The sequence below is a fragment of the Chelonoidis abingdonii genome, chromosome 8 (assembly GCF_003597395.2).
Source record: "Chelonoidis abingdonii isolate Lonesome George chromosome 8, CheloAbing_2.0, whole genome shotgun sequence".
Taxonomy (NCBI): Eukaryota; Metazoa; Chordata; order Testudines; family Testudinidae; genus Chelonoidis; species Chelonoidis abingdonii.
The window spans coordinates 48,932,026-48,955,370 of NC_133776.1; the positions used below are offsets into that span (position 1 = coordinate 48,932,026).

At 46.1% G+C, this 23,345-nt stretch overlaps 2 protein-coding genes across 4 annotated transcripts in view; one reads left to right on the plus strand and one right to left on the minus strand.

The window, feature by feature from the left end:
- The window catches only part of LIMS2 (LIM zinc finger domain containing 2), a 317,098-nt gene that overhangs the window by 103,676 nt on the left and 190,077 nt on the right, over nucleotides 1–23,345 (plus strand). The gene's annotated exons all lie outside the window — the stretch shown is intronic.
- MYO7B (myosin VIIB) overlaps nucleotides 1–23,345 on the minus strand; it is an 84,003-nt gene that overhangs the window by 44,832 nt on the left and 15,826 nt on the right. The window contains exons 10-22 of the mRNA XM_032764795.2: nucleotides 22,733–22,852; nucleotides 22,355–22,497; nucleotides 20,387–20,597; nucleotides 17,096–17,231; nucleotides 16,675–16,835; nucleotides 10,902–11,039; nucleotides 7,516–7,668; nucleotides 6,851–6,949; nucleotides 6,215–6,309; nucleotides 4,843–4,927; nucleotides 4,112–4,334; nucleotides 2,814–2,830; nucleotides 1,391–1,534 (exon numbers count right to left, since the gene is read on the minus strand). Coding sequence (XP_032620686.1) covers nucleotides 1,391–1,534; nucleotides 2,814–2,830; nucleotides 4,112–4,334; nucleotides 4,843–4,927; nucleotides 6,215–6,309; nucleotides 6,851–6,949; nucleotides 7,516–7,668; nucleotides 10,902–11,039; nucleotides 16,675–16,835; nucleotides 17,096–17,231; nucleotides 20,387–20,597; nucleotides 22,355–22,497; nucleotides 22,733–22,852 — 1,725 coding nt within the window. The remainder of the gene's footprint in view (nucleotides 1–1,390; nucleotides 1,535–2,813; nucleotides 2,831–4,111; nucleotides 4,335–4,842; nucleotides 4,928–6,214; nucleotides 6,310–6,850; nucleotides 6,950–7,515; nucleotides 7,669–10,901; nucleotides 11,040–16,674; nucleotides 16,836–17,095; nucleotides 17,232–20,386; nucleotides 20,598–22,354; nucleotides 22,498–22,732; nucleotides 22,853–23,345) is intronic.

A 23,345-nucleotide genomic window follows, 5' to 3' on the forward strand; every position in this document is an offset into this window, starting at 1 on the left:
TCAGAAACCTGGAAGCCCCATCCTCTGAAATGAATGGCAGTGACCCCAAATTACTTTATCCTGGGCAATCAGCTGACTGGGTACTTGGCAACTGATGGGTCCTGGCAGAGCTAACCCCAAGGAGGCTAAGGGAGGGGATGCTAAGAAAGCATGTTGAAAGAAGGACCTCCCAGCACTAAACCCTCCCAGGTGACTGCACTTCCTCAAGTCCTCCTGATGTTTCCTCTTGCAGAGATGAAATTGGCTTTCTTGAGGCAGAGGACGGTCAGCAGAAGACTGGACCTAACTGCAACAATGCTGCAGAAATAGGGACTTCAAAGCACAGTCTGGCCTCCCAGCAACAAGCAGATCTGTCAACAAAATGCTGAGGAGAGAGTTCTGTGCCTGTTAAGTAGGACTTAGGGTTTGCCTGCACTTAACACACTACAGCAGCATAGCTGTGCCACTCTAGCACCTCCGTATAGACACCACCTATGCCAGTAGGAGGGGTTCTCCCTTGGCATAGCTAATCCACCAACCCGAGAGGTAGTAGCTAGGTCAGGGGAAGCGCTGTCTACTCGGGAATTTCGGTTGGCTTAACACCATCTCTCAGGGGTGTGACTGTGTAGTTAAACCAACCTAATTTTTTAATATAGACCAGGCCTTAGCTCCTTGGTGTGGCTTGAAGTATCCTTTGGAACTTCTCCCTTGACCTGACAGCTCAAGGTGATATTCAGGAGCAGATCCCATGTCCTGCCAAATTACATTCCTTTACAAGGAAACAAACTATCAAGCTGGAGAGGCTCCAAGGCATGTCTCACTGGGCATGGATAATATGCTGGCCATTTCTGGAACATCCTCCCCATGACCTAGGTACTGTGTGCAAAACAAGATCTTTCTCCAGATAAAACACTAACTGATGCTATCACACAGGCTACATAGCTCTATATATCAGGACCACTCTTCCTCACTCTTGTTTTCAAACAGAAAGCTACTGAAGCCACAAGAAATGCATGCATGTACTGTAAAAGACTAACAAGAAAATTACAGACAGAGAAACGGGCCCTGGAAGCACAACAAAAGAGACTAACACAGAATGAAGAGGCTGGTCTGGGTTTTCTAGGGTTTTCCAGAGGAAAGGAACTGGTGTTATGTGACCTCAGGAGGCACAGAGCTCTCAAGCCCTGTACAAGACAGAAGCTTATGCTAATTGAGCTACTAATGAGCTTCCCCAGGATGCCAAGTGCATGAGATCATGTGACTCAATAGGGTGGATCCACTTAACTCTTCTGGTCTCTTTCAGTGCTCATGTTTTCACCTTATAGAAACTGGTTGAGCCAAATTTATCCTTGGTGCAAATTCAGCAAAGTCAAGGACATTATTGGCCCATCATGTCTTTGCTGCTCTTTACCTCAAATCCCAGAGGAGCCTGCCCTTCTTGGCCTCCAATCACAGTAGGCAGAAAACCAAACACTTTATCCACCATTTCCTGATCGCTGCTAGCATCATAAAGTGGTGGTTTGTTGGAGATAGCATTGTGTTTTCTTTGCTTCTCCTCCTCCTCCTCCCTCTCCAGCATAGCCAGGTGCTCCTTTAAACACACAAAAGACACATTAAGGTTAACTAGAAGTGTGTTTAGCTAGAACTAAAGGCTTATCTAGGCTAGGGCCATTTACACTGATGTAACTATATGGATGTAGTTTGACCAGTGCAAACTCCCAATGTAGACACAATGCACCAGCGCAGAATGGGGCTTGTACTGGTGAGTCACACTGGAGTCTGCACTGGAGAGCTACATCCAGGATCGACACAGCCTAGGATATAAAAAATATTTAAAGTACATGCTAGAAGTGGGGCATAAAGCCAAAACTAACAGCGGTCTGACTCTGATCCCACTCACAATGGGATAATTCAGGAGTCAGTGATTCACACCAATCTAATAAATGAACATTTAAATGAAATCAGAATTGGGCGCAACATTTTTTTCGTCTCCAACTTCACAAAAAGTCACTTTTATTTTTGCAGTTAAAGAAGGCCACAAAGTCCACAGCTTCCCATGTTTCCACCTGTTCCTGTAAACAACAAAGCTTCTGTAGGTGGGGGAAATAGTTTCAGCTCCCAGATGACCAATAGATTATACTGAATGGATTATGGGACTTTACAAAAGAAAATGTCAGAAAGTCAGTTCTCCTTCACTTACTGATGTGTAATAGCTGATGAGATAAGAAACTAAGCCCAAGATTCTAAAAACTGGAAGTCTAAAGTCGTACCTGACTGTCGGTGCTCATTAATTAGTTTCATTTTAAATCTTAGCCTAAAAACAATGCAGCTGTCAGGGGCAGTGGTATTAATAGCTGGTACAGGGAAAGCACAGAATCCCAAACTCTTAAGAGAAGAGTGTGACTTTAAATATTTGGTAACGCATTGACATGGGCAATCTGGGCAAATGTGCCAGTACATTGCTCATGCCAGTCTATCTGCAGCAATCTGGGAAAATGTGCAGGCAGATAAGCACATCTGACTTGCTTGCACAGTTCTTTCTTTGCAAACCCAAGCGGGGTCACAACTGTACCTGCATGTTGTTACTTTTTGAAAATGCAGCCCAATGCATATGTGTGTGTGTATGGATAGTTAAGCAAGTCCACGCGTGTGTGTTTGGTGGGACGGGGAGTCCGTGAGCACACACGAGAGCTCTTCATTCATCCCTTCAAATCCTGACTCCTACCTTTTCGAACTTCATGGCTTCTTGCTTTGCTCTCATTGGCCCGATGATTTGGGTGAGGCGCTTCTCCTCTTCTAAGCACAGCCTTCTGGCTTCTAGTCTACGCTGGTGCTGCAGGGAACAGTAACACTCTATCACCATCTCCACCCTGCTTTGCAGGCCACATTCTGCCATCGGCTGGGAAGCAGGGGTGGCTGCCACACCAAGATTTTAGTAATAGCCCTCAGTGGCTGCTCAGCTGTAGATTGGCTGTCTTTGGCAACAGGGCTCATATAAACTAGCACTATTTGGATGTAAGAAAACTATTTCAGAGGAGAACTTTTGCCTTTGGAATTCTTTAGTTTGAAAAGGGGCAGATATTCAAAAGAAAGAAATGCCCAGGAGGTTAACCGGGGTCCTCCACAAGGCTCTTGCTGTCCTCTGTAAGAGGCAAGTACTGAAGGTGCATTTGGCCACCCCACCCCCTTTACACATTTTTGTAAGGACGTCCCTGACAGTAAGAGAAAGTGCACTGACTTTATGAATCCTCTCTAAGCCTGAACGCTTTCTCCAGGGAGGGTGTGGGGAAGGGGATGCCCTGATGATCTTGTTTGGGAATAAGTGAGAGAAGGAAGAAGAGAAAACCCAAAATCTTTCCCTCTAGGTATGCACTTGGCTCTTGGCAAGTAGCATTGGCTGAATGAAGGAACTGGAGGAGAGTGGAAGTCCAGCTCCTAGCTATGTATATGACATTTGAGAATAAGCATGTTCGAAGAGCCATAGACAGACAGGCAGACAGTTTTTGTTGTGTTTCTAGAGTGCCTAGCACAATGGGGACTTGGCCTATGACTAGATGCCTATTTGCTATTGAAATACGAATAATAAATGAGGAGTTTTGTCCATGAGTATATTTCATTCCAGAATGCAATACAGTCTGATTTCCATAAGAGACCATATCAGGCCCTGTTATAGAAACGGATTTACCTTTTCAGAAGTTACTGGAACATAGTATCATATAAGATATTTTCCTCCTCCCTCCATGCCTCCCACACAGAAATATTCCTGAACTCTTTGTTTTTTAAAACAAAATGCTTTTTATTTTTTTTTCAATTTCCCCAAGTGATTTTGTCCCATGTCTGCAAATCCCCTAATTTAGTAAGCACAGACGACAGACATACAGGAGATCTATATGTTAAAGTTCCTGTTCTCATAGCCGTCCAGACCCTGGAGAACCATCATCATGCTAACTCTAGGATTCTACACCAAAGAGAACATCCTACAGTCAACTCTATGGTGATGCCTTAAGAACTCATCCGGGGATACTTATTATCACTATGGGGACTGGCCACCTATAGGAGCTTGCTGCTCCCCATGCTTATCAGAGAATCCTAGAAGCAACGTCATGTTTCGAAGATGGCTGACTGTGCATACCTACCTCTCTCTTTATCCTCTGGAAACTCCTGCGAGCAAACATACCCCTGGCATACGCCTGTATAATGCCCACAGCCTTCATCTGCTCCGCTGTCTTCTGACGCATCACGTAACCTCGGCACAGGGCCTGAAACTTAATCACACTGGTCCGGGCTGTTTTGTACTGCTTAGCAAGTTGCCGGCTCCGGAAGAGGGCCTGCAGGCGCTCGAAGCCCAGCAGGATCTGCAGTAGGTGGAGAAGAATGAGCTGAAGTGATTAGTCTTGATGCAAACGAGGCCAGGACTGTGGCTGGACAGAGAATAACAAGTTCTATAGCTGTCCTGGACAGAGACTCAGGACAACTGACACAGCTACTGGAAGTTACTGCTGGACTGAATGCTTTATTTCCTGCCAGTGCAGTGCTCTATAAAGTGGGTTTTGAAGATCCTCCTGCATGGCCTATTAAATGTAGGGAATGACATTAATCCCAGGAAACGGAGGGAAGGGGAGAGAGAGAACAGGACTGAAGAGAACTGAATGGAAGAAAATGGCCTTCCTGGGACAAATAAGGGGGCATGTCTTGGGTTCAACAAGGGTTAAGGTGCTCCAGAGCCCCTGTTGGGCTTAACCCTTCTTCTCCATCCACCACCCCTCTGCCCATTCTCTCTCATCGCTGAGCAGCCGCTCTGAACTCCCACCACATATAGCACAGTAGTCACAACACCCTCGAGGCCAGAACCCCTTCACTTACCAGTCGGAAATTCTTCCTGCTGTAATAACCCCTCCATGCTGCCTGCAGCTTCACAGCAGCCTGCCTCTGTTTTAGAAACTGCTTCCTAAAAGCAGATGGGTGAAGAAACAGGTTACTCTGCTAGGCAATCCTGCCATATCGTATACAACAGACAAGGGTGAGGGGCAGGAATGGAGCAGTGGCTCTCCCCTCTTAGCCCATACATAACCCTTGTCAGTCACAACATCCTGCCCACCTGCACCCTGTGCTCACAGATGGTAAACCCAGATGAGACCATTCTGATCATCTAGCCTGACCCCTTGCATAGCACTAGTCAGAGGTTCACCCTGCTACTCAGCTCTCAGCGCAAGTAAAGCAGCAGAGTGAATTAGACAAGATATTCAAAATCCTGTCACATGCACTCTGAATCCACTTGCTAATAGAGAGGAGAATCTAAGAAAAGTACCAGTAATCCCTAATGATTGATACATGATGCTCCAGTAATGTTCTCATCAGTAATTTCCAGGCCACATGCTCTGTGGAATGCATTGGAGATGTGACCCCTGAAAACATGGTCCAGTTTCCAGAAATCAGACCTAGTTAAGTTAACCCTATGTGTCTGATCACCATATGCTTAGAACTTGAGTTATAACTTATAATTTTTGCAAAACCCATCTGAATAAGCAAACTTCCTACAGTGAAAGCTCTCCCGGTAAATGCAGGGTGGATGACACCCGTATTGCACATTCATTGACAGACGCATTCTCGAACACAGTTAAAACTGTTCCCTAAAGCACACTTTGATTGGCCAGAGTTAGATTAATAAGTGATAAATCAAACCTTTAAGGAATCTGAGCAGCTGAGGATGGCTGTGTACTAGTAGGTAAGTAAACTTGACATACATTGACTTTTTAAACTGAACTGGACAAAACATTAGGAACCATAACTACAGGGAACAATCCTACATTGGCAGGGAGAATAACTGAGTAGGGTCAATCTGCAGATTAAAAGAGGACACTGACTCCAGTAGGATTTCATGCACTGAAATTTAGCCCATTGTTTACTAGAAATTGATCAATGCAAATCCTCCTTCCAGCTGAATTTAATGATCATTCTTTCACATGCAGGCAGGGTGCCATGTACAGCACCACTGGATTTTGTAAGGCACTGAGATAAAATGAATGAGAAAACATTGAGCAAAATCTTTGCCTATCTATTTATGTGGCCCAAACAGTATATTATCTGAGTGCCAGAGGAATCTAATTTAAGTCCAATGGAAGCTGCGGACTGATATAGTCAGTGCTTTACTTATGTTATAATGCACCCCAAGGAGAAGAATAGTTGATGAGAATTTATACAACTACGAATTCTCGTGCTCTTTAAAAGCACTTACCTGTCCTTGAATCCCCTCAGCACCTTCTGGATCAGAATGGCCTTTTCAGTGAGCGCCTTGTCTCGCTGCACCTCCAATACCATATCGTGATAATCCTGTTTAAAAAGAATCACAAATATACATTGATTTAATGATTTCAACACAGAACCACCAGAAACTTGACACAAAGGGCAGCATCTGTGCTGAAGGGGTCCAGAACTTGCAGGCATGCTGCGAGTTGGCTTCAATGTACATTCTCAGAGCTGGAGGAGGAAGTTTATGCAGCACCTGGCCCACTATGCTTGCTTGTAGCCATCTGCAGATGTACAGTATGCCCACACTATAACATGCTCTGTACCCTCACGGACTGAGCAGGGAGTTATGAAGTGCAATGCACTGTTCCACTGCATGAATGGGAAATGGGAGTGGGTGAGTGAATCAGCCTCTTATGGGACAAGCCATTTGGTGGCACAGTGATGCCTGCTGAGCTACATTGTATAAAGGGCCAAAGAGCCAGCCTTGGAGAGTATTCACATTAGAACTCGGCATCGCTGACTTAGTTCTCCTTAACTGAGAATTCAAGCTTTCCTATGAGGCACCCATAATTTTTTATTTTTTTTTTACTTTAAGACGTAGCAAACAGCCTTTATTACTTACTTTGAGGAAAATCTTGGTTCTTCCAATTTTCCAGTCTTCATCTTTCCCTAGAATTGCCTCAGAAATGTAAATGCAGCACCGACGAGCCTCATCCTGCAGCTGATGGGGAAAAATCATTGTCACTGATTGGGGCTTGGTTAGAAATACAGAAGTTGCAGGATCTAAACACCTATGGCCCTGGCATTTCAAAGCGTGAGGAACAGAAATTTATGAGGTCTGAGAAGCCTCAGGATTGAGAGTGCCAATAGCAGAAATGGCTTGGGTTTAAAGGGCTCCAGGACTAAGAGCAGGAGGAATGTTCGTGTTTGTTCTGAGAAGTCCCGGTATCCAAAGCCAGGGGCATGTTAATTTCTCAGCGCAGAGAGATCTCAGAAATGAGGGTGCGGAGAATGAAAGCATTTTAGATTTTGGAATGATGTGCTTGGCTGGGATATTTTCAGGAATTTCAGCCCTCTGGATCTAACAGCATGAGGCATTACTGCTTGAGCTAAAGGGAACATGAACATGAAGAATAAAGGTATTTAAACCCTGGTTAGCCATGTGTTCCAGTATATGTGAGCAGTGAGCTGAGACCATTTGAGGCTTAAAACCTAACAAAGTATATTACTCTCAATGCCTCATCAGGAAAAGTCCAGTTAGCATTAATCAAGTTCCTGTGGACACACCTGTTCTCGAGCGGACATTGGCAGCAGGACTCTGTATCTCTCAAAGAACTCTGCAAATCTGTAGCGAATCGGATAGCCAGCCTTCCTAATCCGAATGGTTTCCATCATTCCCGAATAGCGCAGCTGTCGGATACACAGCTCCCGATCGAACAACTGAAAGGACAGACACATGAAAAAACTTATCACAGAAACAAGTTGTTCATGTAATGTTCCTTAGAGAGCATCTCCCGACTCCTGCAGATACCAGGATGGTTGCAAAATGAGACACTACTCTCTTTTTAAATTGCCTTTTTTATATAAGTCAATGCACCAAATTCATTGCTGGTGTAAGAGAGGGACTTCTGTGGAACTGCATATTTGCACATGCCAGCAGCAGAAATGATCCACTTACTTTAGGTCTGATTTTTAAAGGCCATTTCCAATTCCACATCTGCACTTTTAGACCCATGAGAAATTGTGGGTCTGCTTTTGTACGTAACAAATAACTGCAGGAACAATTTGTGATACTTATTGGTCTGACTTCCTAATTGATCCTACAAACCAGTGAGATATCTAAAGATCAGAAACTGCCCCTGGAAAATTGTGCCTGCATTTTATCAAAGGAACAAAATTAGAGATTCAGGTGAGGTCCTTTAAAAAGCCACACCTTAAAGTCATCCATAATACTCTGGGCCCAGTGCTCAAAGGTGAGAATGTACACAGGACATCCCATACCTTGGCATTCAGATAGGTGTATGAAATGGCTATCTGGCAAACTCTGAAGGCAAGACCCAATCTGAGCAAGCAAATATAAAATCTGGACATCCCCTGAAACTTCCACCAAGAGTGCTTAACATCCCCACTGCAACCACAAGGGCTGAAAGAAACCAAGATGACACAAACCAGGCCCAATTCACCACAGACTTCCACCTGTGTAGTCACTGACCCCTTTACAAGTAAGTGGCTGTCAAATGCTACCAAATCAGCCCAATAGGGTTGTACTTTCCCTTTGCACAAATGTCAGTGACAGCACAAGCGGCAAGACCCTGGAGCCTCAGGTCTCATGTAGTGTGGTCTAGTGCTATAGTTTTTGTGCATAGTTTGTTTGTAAAATGTCGCTTTGGAAATTGTAATCCCTTAAAGGGCCTTTCCTACAAGCTGCAGAGACTAAGGAAGGGGAAGGGCAGGACTTTATGAAATGCGAAGTGTTAAGATCAGGGGTCTAAAGAGGTTGCTTTAAGAAGTGAACTTCCTCACATCCTGAATAATGATAGCCAGCCCCAGTGGGTAGATAAGGGACAAGATCTCAGAATTCTTGCCTGACATAAATATGAACAGACCATCAAGTACTAGCCAGCTACTTTGAACAATTGAGTGTGGGCAGGTTTGTTTTTTTTCCTTCAGTCCTCTGTAGTTGTTGTTCTGTTCAAATCACACATAGACTGAGAAAACAGAAACATACCACCGGCACTGACATGCTTACTTGTGGCTACCTCTGCTGTGGTGGGACATGTGCCAGCTGAGAGGTGCACAGTAACTGTAACTTTTCAGGGCTACTGGATGAAAGACAGGGATACACCCCTCCAAGTGACAGCAGTTATGCCACAGGATCCCATCCTGCCCAGGCTGACCCACTTTAAGCAGGCAAGTAGTTTCAGTGACCTGTGTGGGACTAGTCACGTACTAACAGGTAAGCACAGGCTTAAGTTGGCAGGGTCAGGGCCTTGGTGTACATCGCAGTATGGAAGAAGTCATTCCATTATTGTTTCCTCACAACCTGAGCCCTGTTTCCTGTTGGAGGTGAGGACCCAGTCTATCTCCCACTGAAGCAATGACGGCGTTCCTACAGACTTAAAAAGGGAGTTGGATCAGGTCTGATATGATTAGACCACTCTATGGCTCAATTCAGCCAGACACTGAGCACCTCCCAGGAGGTTCTGAGCACCCTTAATGCCTGCTGAAGTCAATGGGAATTGAAAACACATAGCAGTTTGCAAGAGAAGACTCAGCCTAACCAAAATGATGTGCTCCATTCAGGTAACCACAGTACCGCCAGTGTGTGAGTAAATACATGGCCAATTCTTTTTTTAAAATTTGTATTTCTCTGTCTCTGGGCCAGATCCTCAGCTAGTGCAAGCTGACATCACTCCATTGACTCAATAGAGCACTGCTGATTTACAGCAGCTGAGTTGACCTTTTGTTTCCAAGACTAAGGTGGACACACATTTGTCAAAGGAGCTCTACCCGCCCCCTGAATTTACATCTGCCAAACACTGGTCACTAGAGGCTTGGTCCAAAGCCCGCTGAAGTCCTTAGGAAGACTCTCACTGACCTCGGTGGGCTTTGGACCAAACCCTAGATGCCCACAGCAGGTTGATGCAGGTTTTTGAAAAGATACAAGATTGTGAGTGCAAAGCCCACGTACGTGTTTTAAATGTAATCTGTCCATTGGCTAGTTGGGAGGTTCTAGTAAGGACAATCCCATCATCGCTTCCTAACTTGGCAGATAATTGCACCTTGGCGGTGCTGGACCTTGCAACATAGAACTTAATTCCATTTGATCTAGGGTTTTCTATAGACCGCATTACTGCAATCTCTGAGCACCTCCTCTCTGTTGACTCTTAGCACACCAGCTGAGGTAGCACAGTGCTATTGTCCCCAAGTCAAACGAAGGAACTGAGGCATGGACAGATGAAGGTTGCACAGGAAGTCTGGGGCAGAGCCAGTTGCAGGCACCAGCGGAGGAGGCACGTGCCTGGGGTGGCACATGCCAAGGGGTGGCATCATTCCGTCCATTCTTGGGGCAGCACAGTCCGAGTGGCTTTTTTATTTTTTTTTGCTTTGGCAGTTCGAGCAGCTTTTTTTTTTAAATTTACCTTTTTTCTGCTTGGGGCGGCAAAAACAGTAGGGCCGGCCCTGTCTGGGGCAGAACCAAGTCTTGATTTCCTGAGACCCAGTCCAGTGTCGTAACTGCAAGACCATCCCTCTTCCCTTGTGACCCTGCTCAGATGGCCCTTCTCCATGTTAAACATCAACACCTTTGTCCCTCAGTATGATCACTTTTGGCCCCATAGTTATATTTTTTCCCTTTCCCTATTTGTTGTTAGTTAAAACCCTCCCAATTCTCTGCTTTGCAGGCACAAGAGTGGCTTTTATAACCACTATATTCCTCATTCCTGGTTTTGCAATACATCACTCCAAAACCTTTTGCAGGGGCCCTTTAAAATTAAAGTCACTCTGCACTATTGCCTTTTTTATTAGAGTCACCTTAGAACTCCAGCTCTTCTTGGTTAAGGTGGAAATACAAGATGCTATGCAGCAACTGAGGATTTCTGCTAAGTCACGTTCCCTCTAAACACAAATGTTACTGCAGGTAAGACGTTGATCTAGTATTTCTGAAGTATTACCAAAGGCTTCTTGTAGTCGTTGGGTTTGATACAGCGAATAAAGTACGGCTGGCAGCTCCCCAGAATTTTCATCAGCTGCTCTAGAGACTGTTTGAATTGACCACCTAATGTAGACAGGCGTTTGGTGGTATCCGAGCCCTGGAGAGAATAAGCACATACATGATTCTTACCTCCCATGGGCCCACTAATAACGTCGCTGTGTGTTCCTGGAAAGAGAAACACATTTTTTGACAGTCCCCTAATTTCTGTTTCTGTACCCACTAGGGGCCTTACTCTACGCTGTACTTACCTGTGCCAGTAACCCCCCTGCGCTCACTGGGATTACTCACATGAGTAAAGTTCTGCTCAGTGTGCATGGGAGTCGCAAAGTCCTACCCATCGTGTGTACCAAGGGCAAGGATCCTTCTCTGCAGACAAGTTCTGGGTATGTTATAGGACCTGCCTTGGCATGTACCAGGTTATTATTGCAATGGTAATTAATGTGTGTGTGCTTGTGAGCTTGATAGGAAACAGTATGTACATAAGAAATACTGACCTCCAGGCTAGGCATTACCTGGCAGTTCATGCCCTGCTGGCCAGGCTGAATGCCCACGGCTTCCCAGCCAGCCATTAGCCACAGAAGTCTAACTCCAAGGTCGTCATTGCTATTGTAAATAGTGAAATGGTAAAAAATACGCAGAATACATAATGAAAAGTTAAGAGCTGATCTGCATATGGTCATAAATACAGAGTCCTTTGCTTATAGCAACAGTGCCAAATTCTGCTCTCTATTCCACTGGTGCAACTCCAATGGAAATGCATCTTTATTTTAATTACTGCCAGTTTTCACCTGCCTAAGTGGGAGCAGAATTTTCCACAGAGCATTGTAGTGGGAGTTAATCTCAGCTTTCCATTGTGTTTAAATTGCACATTCCATTACAGTGACACTCTGTTCAAATCATAGAATCATAGAACTGGAAGGGAGCTTGAGAGGTCATCTAGTCCTGCACTCAAGCAAGGCAGGACTAAGCATTATCTAGACCATCCCTGACAGGTGTTTGTCCAACCTGCTCTTAAAAATCCCCAATAATGGAGATTCCACAATCTCCCTACACAAGTTATTCCAGTGCTTATCCACTCTGACAGTTAGGAAGTTTTTCCTAATGTCCAACCTAAACTGCTCTTGCTGCAATTTAAGCCCATTTCTTCTTGTCCTATCCTCAGCAGTTAAGATTCCTACCTACAGCAGGGTTCCATTGCAATTGTTTCTTTGTTTTTTAGCACAGGGCTTCTTCAGAGCAAGGAGCTAATAACTGTGTGACAGAAGGTTTCTTCGATGCTGGGGAACCACAGACTCCATTAGCCCATGTTGCTATTACACTTAAGCAAATCCATTCTGATCGTCTTTCCTCTCTAAACATTCAGGGTACATCTACACTACGGGATTTTTCTGATTTTACATAAATCGGTTTTATAAAACAGATTGTATAAAGTCGAGTGCACATGGCCACACTAAGAACATGAATTCGGTGGTGTGCATCCATGGTCCGAGGCTAGCGTCGATTTCTGGAGCGTTGCACTGTGGGTACCTATTCCGTAGCTATCCCATAGTTCCCGCAGTCTCCCCCGCCCCTTAGAATTCTGGGGTGAGAGCCCAGTGGCTGATGGGGCAAAAATCATTGTCGCGGGTGGTCTGGAAAGGGGGCATCATTCCTCTCCAGAAAGCAACGGCAGACAAATTTCGCGCCCTTTTTCCCTGGTTGCCCGGCATGCATCAGCTGGCAACCTGGAGCCGTCTCAGCTTTTTTTTTTTACATCCCGTATGTGTACTGGAGCGCGAACAGAAGCGATCCAGCACTACACAGACATTCATTCTTTGCATGATAGCAGAGACATTAATCAGTTTGTTCTGATCACGTCTGCTGCCGGCGTATAATTGAATGAGATGATGTTTATTGTCTCGTCTGGCTCCTATCATGTGGTGCCACCAGGCCTGATCTGGCCGGGTGGCTCACATGCAAAACTAAATAGACGATCAATCCAGTCATAATTGATTTCTAAAAATAGAGTAGGCTGCCTGAATATGGGCACAATGTACTAGAGAAAGGATAGCAGACAGCTTGCTCTGTTCATCCCAGAAATGACGGAGCACATGCATCATTGGGGTGCCCCAAGCAACCCCACCGTTGCTTCCTTCGACTACCCCCTGGTACCGTGGTGTCCCCAATAGTGCATGAATTATAAGAATGCAGAGGATGACAGAAAGACTTGTTCAGTGAGATAAATGAGGGGAGACACCAGGCTATGACAGTCAGGAGAAATTAAGCAATCGGGAGAGAGCCCAGCATCCTGCTGTTTGTCAGGCTACATTATATATCATATACAGAAAGAGGTGCTGATGAACTCGCCCATGCTATAGAAGATGTACAGCTGGTTCTGTAATCTACTGAGGATACGAGGGATCATTCCTATTTTAACCGGACACCGCAGCATAGAGAAGGAGCACCACGGGCATTGATACAGATAGCAGTCATATGTACAATGCCCACGGAGGAGAAGAGGAGGGTAACTGCATCTCATGCTGCAGCATACGACGTCTACAGGGCGCAAGCATCTCGTATACAATAGGGTACATTCTAAGAAGTCAAGAATTATTTATTTCCTTTTCTTTCATGTGAGAGAGGTATAATATATGACTATTGTCCTGAACCCGCAGACAATGTTAACCTACATCCTGGAGCTCAGCCAAGAATGCAAAGTCTTTCAGGAGACTTGCTGTGATGTGGAGATATAACTATCCTCCCTCGCATCCATGAGTCTATTTCTTCTGGCTTTCCGGTTATGCTATGTCACGCAGCACTGTTAGCTGGATTGTTTCAACCTTGCATTTCTTTCTGTAGACAGAGCTCTGTAGAACAGATTCTCTCATAGAGTGCGATCATCAGTATGCTCCTACGGTTATGCTTCTCTTTTTGGATTTACTGCATGGCCACCGTGCTGAATCAAGCTCACCTGGGCAACAGAATGAAATAAAATTCTGCGGGCTTTTCCTGTTTACTGGCACTGCATCCGGTTCAGATTGCTGTCCAGAGCGGTCACAGTGGTGCACTGTGGGATACTGCCCAGAGGCCAATACCGTCGATTTGCAGCCACCCTAACCCTAATCCGATATGGTAATACCGATTTCAGTGCTACTCCTCTCGTCGGGGAGGAGTACAGAAACCGATTTAAAGAGTCCTTTATATCGATGTAAAGGGCCTCGTAGTGCGGACGGTTACAGCGTTAAATCAGTTTAACGCTGCTACAATTGGTTTAAATGTGTAGTGTAGTCCAAGCCTCACATCTAACATTGAGCACTTCTGCAGCTTTACCTATGGATCTACACTGCCCTCCCGTGGCCAAACACATGTACTTTTGGAAAATATTTCCTCAGAGTGCCTTAGAACAGTGGCTTTCAAACTTTTTTTCTGGCAACCCAGCTGAAGAAAATTGTTGATGCCCGTAACCCAACAGAGCTCAGGATGAGGGGTTTGGGGTGTGGGAGGAGCTCAGGGCTGATGCAGAGGATTGGGTTGTGGGGGTGAGGGCTGTGGGGTGGGGCTGGGAATGAGGGGTTCAGGGTGTGAGAGGGGGCTCTGGGATGGGGCAGGAGGTTGGAGTGCAAGGGGGTGGGGGTTAAGTCTCTGGGATGGGGCCAAGGATGAGGGGTTTGGGGCAGAGGAAGGGGCTCCGGGTTTGGGGGGGCTCAGGGCTGGTGCAGGGGATTGGGCTGTAGGGTTGTGGCATGGGCTTACCTTGAGTGACTTCCCGGTCAGCAGCGGTGCTAAGGCAGGCTTCCTGCCTGCCCTGGCACTGCAGACCAGGCTGCGCCTCGGAAGCAGCCAGCAGCAGGACTGGCTCCTAGGCGGAGGCACGTGGCTCTTGCCTGCAGACACCTCTGCTTGCAGTCCCAGCAATCAACATCAAGGCAGTGCATCCAGGAGCAGCAGGGAGGGGGAGTGGGAGGGGAGGGCCACCCATTGGTTTCTCAAATGCAGCCACTCATATTGCCACCCACCCCCACTCCATCACAGCCCAGGGGGCTGTGACTGCAAGAAAAGCCCCTGGTGGCTGCATTTGAGAAACACTGCATTAGTTACTGCCAGGGACTGGGGTAGCCTGAGAAGAGCTTCTGACTGGCTGCTGGGACCAAGCAGGTAGTTACTGGCAGGGACTAGGGGAGTGAGGAAGGAACTTCTGGCTGGCTGCTGGGACTCAACTAAGAAGCAGTCCAGGGAAACATAGAGCAGCAATTAGTAAAGGGACACAGTGAAAGGATTAAAGGGTCCCTGGGTAGGGACCCAGAGCAGTGAATGGGACCGGGACACCCACACACACACACAGCCACTGAGGGAAGTGGCTGTTCTCTAAGGAAGGGAATTACAGCTGTGGCATTGCAGGGACCAAGAGTGGCTCTAGGGATTCTGACAACCCAAGCACGGCAGGCAGGCTGCCTCCGGGGGTTTGCCTGCGGAGGGTCTGCTGGTCCCGCAGCTTCGTCTGCAGGAGGTCCTCCAAAGCCGTGGGACCAGAGGACCCTCTGCAGACAAGCCGCCGAAAGCAGCCTGCCTGCTGCCCTTGCGGTGCCGGCAGAGCACCCCCCGCGGCTTGCAGCCCCAAGCACGTGCTTGGTGTGCTGGGGCCTGGAGCTGCCCCTGGCAGGGAAGAGGGCTGCACTGGGACTGACTCAGTGGGGAGCTGTGGTCAGCAAACTGAGTCCAAGAGGGGTGGTTCAGCAGGAAAGCTGGGGTCACTGAGAACTCAAGTAGAGGCAAGGTGACCTCAGGGAAAAAGTCCTCAGGGCAGTGCTCAACTCCAGAGTAGGAGCCTTGCAACCTCGCTGGACCAAGCAAGGGTACTGGGATGGGCCCTGTTGGGCTGGTTAAAGACTGAGCCCAGGGAGGGTGTAGGACATGGGGGACATTTTGGATTGTGTGCCCCAGAAGGGATTTGTTTGGTTTTGCACATGGACTGTGAGAGACTCGGCCAAAGGTCTGAGTCCTCGAAGACCTGCCTGACAAGTGCAGCAGCTGACAGGGCACCGTGAGTGGAGAAAATTGAGAAAAAACACACACTCGACCAGGGATGCTTGCGAGAGGTGAGTGCATCCCATTACAACCTTGCTATTCAATACAGCAGTATCTGGGACAGGGCTCCTAGGATGTAGTTCACAGGACTCATATTTTATTCTGGACTGGCTGTCTGAATGATCCCATACACAATGTCTGGACTGCACAATGTTCCACTCCCAGATCACATCCTATGATACTCTTAAATGATCCCACATGAAGTTCTGAGATTCCCAACAAGCTATCCTGGGACTTATCAATTGCCAGTTGTCTGCCTGCTCCTAGAGTTGTATTCACTCTAGCGTGGTGCCTCGTCACACTTTGCTTCAGTGAAAAGGAGCTTCTGGATTTACAATGCATGCCTTTAGTCATGATTTTCTCCATGACACCTCCACTCAGACACACAGCTCAAATGCTTCGATGCGCGCCTGAATGTAGCCTCCACATGGGCCATTCAGGGAGAGGAAGTGCTAAGGCCCCCTGTTACTCTGAGTTTTGGGTTGGCATCATAGCAGTTTATGGCAATAACTCAGGATTTCAGTTGATCATGCAAGCTGTTCTACCAGTGCACAAATTGCTCAAGGGAAAGAGAAGAGTTTGCAGACAGAATGTAAGACCATTTGGAAGGCTGAACATAATCATGCACACTTCAGATTTTTTTTTTAACTAAGTGGAAGAAAGCCTACCTTGAGGGTATGCTCAGCTCTGAGATGTTTTATGCTCCCACGGCCTAGTGTAGCCACGGTTGTTTCCACCTGGAAGATCTGCCTCAGGAATTTGTTTTTGGAAGAGTAAACCAATTGCATTATGTTGGAGCTGAGCATGTCACGATTCTTCTCCAGGAAACCTGTAGGTCAGAAATGAAATAACCTCATCATCTGCACTGGCTCTGATCCCAGGCTGCCACTCTAAAATAAACGTAATTTATTGTAACTTGCAGCTCAGTTTAAATGGATCCTCTTGCCTTCTGCTTAGCAAGCAGGAGGCTATGTGTAATCTAGCACCCTAGAGAGGACAATGACCCATGGTGCAGCTGCCTCAGGGGAGAGGCGCTCTCCTCTCTTTGCTTCTGAGGAGGACTGTGCTTGTACAGAGAAGTGTTCTTACCTTTTGACTGGTAATAGACAATCCCAGCAAAGTGGCTGATACCAAATTTGGTGTCATGGACGCTCCTTGGTGGGATGTAGACTTTGCTTTTGCCATGATGGGAATTGATTTTGTTTAGCAGAGTGGCATCAGTGCCCTAGGAACAACCAAGAAGCAGGGGTGAAGCAGATTCTCTCTGCAAGCACTGGCCTCTACAGTGCGAGCGAAAAAAAAATAGTGCTCGGAGATAACAAAGGGTTAAATCTGGACCTGCACTGGATGATTGCACTGGAGTGAGAGAGAGGGAAAGTGTTGTTAGGAGCACCTGGATCCAGCAGTAGGGCAAGGCACCATCTCTCAAATACAAAGACAGGGCCTAGCTAGAGTATCCACTGGCACTTCACAGCACCAGTGAGTGTGTCCTGCTACCTTGGGGCCAGGAAATCACCCCCACTAACTGCACTGAGGTAACCTGCTAAAAGATCCCCAAAGGTGTGCAAGAGGCAGTAAGAATTGCTTGAGGGAATGTTCCCCTGGCCTCTTTGAGCCTTCCTGCCCAGCGCAGGCTCAGTGGCACAGAGGCCTTCCATGAGGCTGGCACTGCTCTCCTTCCCGTGGCCCTTGTGCAGCTCTGGAGGTTACAGACAGGATTCTGCCCTGCATCTGCCAATCATCTGGGAAGCTCAATGGATGAGTTTGGTAGGCTGGCAGTCAGTTGGATGCTTGTCATTAAGCATATCGTTTTCATTACAGTTCATCAGTGAGGGAAAAAATCCACCAGGATAATGCTGTTGTGAAAGGGATGCTGTCAACAGCTTCCTCCTCCTTGGGGAGGCAGACAGCACGGGCAGAGCTGTGCTCTTTGAAGTGTCATGGGCCCTTGAAATAATAAAGAGGGAGCAAACCCTTTGTTCTTCTGAGTGCAGGGACTGCAGTTGTGATTATCCTTTTCCTGGAGCATGCAGAGAGCATGGGGGATGTTCTTCAGCCTCTGTGCTTTTACCACCTAGCATAACTGCATCATTTAAGAATACCATACTAGATGCCCAAAAAGCCAAAACTGAGGGTGAAGGCTGTGATGGTTAAAAAAATAAAAAATAGAGTGGAAGTGAAGGCAAATACACATATTTGTTATATTATAACAAATGGAAGGAAGGGGATGTTAATAGTAATGACTATAAATCAGAAATTAGGACTTGTAGAAAATTAATAAGGGAAGCAAAGAGACACAAAGTGGCAGCTATGGACAGCAGCATTAATGCCAATAAGAAGAAGTCTTTTAAATATAATAGGGGGAAAAAAAGAATCCTGACAATGATATTGGTCCATTACTAGGTGGAAATAGTAGAATTATCAATAGTAATTCAGAAAAGACAGAAGTGATGAATACATATTTCTGTTCTGTTTTGGGGGAGAAAACTGATGCTATAGTCTTATCCTGTGGTGATGATAACACAATTCCCATTCCACTAGCATCTCTGGAAGATGTTAAACAGAAGCTGATACAGTTAGACAGTTTAAAAATCTGGTCCAGCTAGCTTGCATCCAAGAGTTTTAGAAGAATTAGTTGAAGAGCTTGCTAGACTGTTAATGTTGTTTTTCAATAAGTCTTGGAGAACTGAGGAACCAGAAGACTGGAAGAAAGCTAATGTAACAATTTTTTAAAAGGGTAAATGGAATGACCTGGGTGATTATAGGCTGGTCAGCCTGACTGCAATCCATGGCAAGCTAATGGAGCAGCTGATATGGAACTCGATTAATAAAGAATTAAAGGAAGGTAAGATAATTAATGCAAATCAAAATTTATGGAAAATAGATCCTGTCAGATGAACTTGATTTTCTTTTTTGATGAGATTACAGATTTGGTTGATAAAGGTAAAAGGGTTGATGTAATATACTTAGATTTCTAAAAGGCACGACATGTTGATTAAAAACATTAAATGGATTAAAAAACTGGCTAACTGATAAATTTCAAAATGTAATTGTAAATGAGGAATTGTCATTGAGCGGATGAGTTTCCAGTGGGGTTCCACATGGATTGGTTCTTGGCCCTACACTCTTAAATTTTTTTATTAGTGACCTGAAAGAAAGCGTAAAATCATCACTGATAAAGTTTGCAGATGATACAGAAATTGGGGGTGTGTGTAAATAATGAAGAGGACAGGTCACTGATTTGGAGTGATCTGGATCTCTTAGTACACTGGGTGCAAGCAAACAATACACTTTTTATTTGACTAAATGTAAATGCATACCCCTAGGAACAAAGAATGTAGGCTTTACTTACAAGATGGGGGACTCTCTATCCTGGGAAGCAGTGACTCTGAAAAAGCTTTGGGGGTTGTGGTGGATAATCAGCCAAACACGTGCTCCCAGTGTGACGCTGTGGCCAAAAGAGTTAATGTGACCCTGGGATGCATAAACAGGGGAATTTTGAGAAGGAGTACAGCGGTCATTTTACCTCTATATTTGGCACTGGTGCGATTACTGCTGGAATACTGTGTCCAGCTCTAGTGTCCAGAATTCAAGAAGGATGTTGATAAATTGGAGAGGATTCAGAGAAGAGCCACAAGAATGATTAAAGGATTAGAAAATCTGACGTATAATGATAGACTCAAAGAGCTCAATCTATTTATTTTAACAAAGAAAAGGTTAAGGTGTGATTTGATTACAGTCTATAAGTGATTACATGGGGAACAAATATTTAATAATGGGCTTTTCAGTCTAGCAGAGAAAGGTACAATATGATCCAATGGCTCGAAGTTGAATCTAGACAAATTCAGACTGGAAATAAGGCATACATTTTAACAATTAAGGTAATTTACCATTGGAACAATTTACCCAAGGGTTGTCATGGATTCTCAATTGTCTTGTAATGACAATTTTTAAATCAAGTTTGGATATTTTTCTAAAAGATCTCCTAGGAATTATTTCGGGGAAGTTCTATGGCCTGTGCTATACAGGAGGTCAGACTAGATGGTCACAGAGGTCCCTTTTGGCTATGGAATCTATGAGTCTATAAGGGCCATAAATGATTCTGGCCCCGAAGAATTCTGGAGCAGCAACTCATCCCACCTGTAAGCACTGTCTGGCACACAGTCAACCAGGGAACCATTTACAGTGTGCACAAGAGTTTTAATCTCATGGACTTTCCCCTTTGGGTTGCAACTGGAAAGGACACTAAAGGTAGTGAAGGGACTTCTGTGGGGAGATGACTCTCACTGGGTCTTACCAGCTCACAGTCCCTTCAGAAGAGCTTTCTAGGCAGCTGCCCTCTGTGTGAAGGCAAGAGACCAGATAGAATAAGGCTCTCACCTTAGGGAACTTGCTTTCCTCATCAATGAGGGAGACAATGTTCATGGGTTTGAGTGCGATCACGTCCAAAGCCTGGTGGTTGTCTGTGAAGTCAATGTGGCTCCAGGAGATGTGCTCCGCAAGGTATTCTTCCTGCTCCAGCTTGAAGACATGGCGCACAAAGAACTGCTGAAGGTGCTCGTTGGCAAAGTTAATACAGAACTGCTCAAAGCTGCAGGGGAACAGCACGGGGGATCCACTGTCATCTCCATGTTACCTGGTACCATCACTATCATTGGACAGTATTATCTGACACTCTATATTCGATACATGCACACAGGGAACACTGTTATAGTTTAGGTGATACCATTTCACACTGTTAATGAACACCCCTGATGTATGTTGTTCTATCTGGGCACATATCACCATGCCCAACAACTCACACGTAACAGACTCCTTCTTCATATAGTGTGTGGCTGGCAGGACAGATTGTTTCATTTTATATTTTGTTTTGTTTTTTACAGAGACCCTTAGGAGCTTGCTGGCCGTGCGCCTAGCTAGCCTGTATGTGCTTAGCTAGCCTGTATAGGTCTGTGATTGGATTCCTGTTACTCTTGTCCTCTCTGCCACCCTTCTTCCTCTTATTTGTCACTCACGCATCTGGTCTTGTAAATGCTTGGGGGCAAGGATTTTGTGTGCTGGTGTGTCTGCACACCATGAGACCCTGATCTGGATTGTGACCTTCGGGAATAGTAAATAGTATTATTTATTATTAGGCACCATCATAATATAGCCAGATTTATCACATATTGCATTAAAGGTAGCATACAGAAATGTGATACTGATCACATGCTCCCTGGGCTTTATCCCAGGTGTGGCATATTTGGTACATAAATATGTAAACCACCAGTGGTTTATGGTCTGCACAGCATTTGCTGATGGTCTGTGGAAAGTTGGCTGGTTATATGGTGCTGGCTTTCCTCCTTGTGTCCTGCTGGTTCCCTACCAAAGAGCCTCAGTGCCCCTAGAAGGAGCTGGACACAAGGAGGCAGAGGGAGCCTAGCAAAGCCCCAGGCTGCAGGCCTAGTTAAGGGCCCACAAAGGGATACTGGGGCTGCAGAGAGGCAGCCCAGAGATAGGCAGAGGCAGCTGGTCCAACCCCCCTTGCCAATGATGAGTGGTTTATAGACTGCAGTCCGCCTCAGGGAATGGGGGCTAGATGATGACTGGCAGTATCCACTGCGGGGAGGTGGGGATAGGGGGTTGGAGGTTCCCCTGGGAGGGGAGACCCAGGGCTTGTGGGTTGCTGCAGTGGGCAGAACCCATCGGCAAAGGGCACCAGGGTCCAGGAGGAACACAGGGCCAGTGGCAGGCAAGACATCACCCAGCGGAGGGCGCTTCGGAGCTGGAAAAGAGCTAATTCCCTGGACAACTAGCAGGAGGTGCCGTGCCAGTGAGTCGTCGCCCCGCGACAGGACCACTACTACTTAAGAGGAAACAGAAGCTGCCCTTGGGACCTGAAGCCACCAATGGGAGAGGAATGTCCAGGAGAGATGGGGAAGAGACAACGGGCATTATGTCCAGGAGCAAGAGGCATCTGGGCAGCATGTCCACAGGAGCAGTGAAATCAAGCAGCCTGAAACCATGTACAGGAGAAGACTGGGCAAGAGAAAAGCATGCAGGGAATGGGAACCTGAGGTGTCCACAACATGATCTCCATTAAGATGTGATCTATGCTATGATGAAGTTGGAGAACCCCTGTGCCTGCAACATAGCTCAGCAGAGGTAATGGCATTTGTGTGGCAGGAAAAGTCAGCACAGGAATGTGCATCATGATCATCGCTAGGAAAATTCAGTGATGGAAGCAAACACCATCTTTACTTTGATCACAAAGATGACAATGAATGAGCAAATTAATTCATTTGTTCCCTACCTTTATGTCTACTATTTGTCACTTTCCCTGACAGATATGAATCTGGAACATCCTACCTGTTGATGTTAAAGTTTTCAAAACCAAAGATGTCCAGAAGCCCAATGGACCTGCGCAAATTTTTAGAATCCTGAGAAGGTGGGTTGAAAATTGCAGCATTGATCTTATTTACTATCCACAAGAAGAGGTGGCCATAGATCCCCTGTGGAAGAGTTAAAAAGGCGGTAAAGGCCCAATAATGCAAACCCTACTGGGCCTTGTGCTTGCTGTTCAGAATGAAGTCAACATGCACGCTCAGTGTAGCAAGATTTAGGGCCCAGTGAGAAGTGTTTGCAGAACCAGGCCCTCAGACAGTCAGTAGACCCAGTTCTGAAAGCATTCACACTCTTTTAAAAGCATCAATGCAATGCACACTTGGAGGGGGTGAACTCCTTTACCTTCACAAAGGCATCTCTCCCATCAGCAGCCTGGGCAACGCTCAGGGGCATGGACACGCTCTCTCCTCGGATGATGATCAAGTGGTTTGTAAGGCTGTTTTGCAGTTCTCTGGAGTCCACCTGTAGGAATAATCACTGCAGCTGGATCATTCAATGTAGATAAAGCAGACCTGGCAAAGATGGGAGGAGTCTGACTCAGGAAAAGGTATGTAAGATAGAAGTGGGGAAAGCAGAGACAGGCTGTCTGACTGGTACTGTGGCCCACTGTCACAGGAAAAGCAGCTGTTCCTGGGGCCTATATAGGGAAAGATCTCTCTCAGGGTACGTCTACGCTACGGGATTATTCCCATTTTACATAAACCGGTTTTATAAAACGTTGATCAAGTGAGTGACACGCAGCCCATAAGCACATTAATTCGGTGTGTATGCTTCCATAGGTCCGAGCGTAAGCATCATTTCAGGTTCGCACTGTGGTAGCTATTCCGTAGCTATCCCTAGTTCCCGCAGTCTCTCCCACCCCTTAAATTCTGGTTGAGAGACCAGTGGCTGATGGGGGCAAAAATCATGCGCAGGCTGCTGGGTAAATGTCGTCAGTCATTCCTTCCTCCGGGAA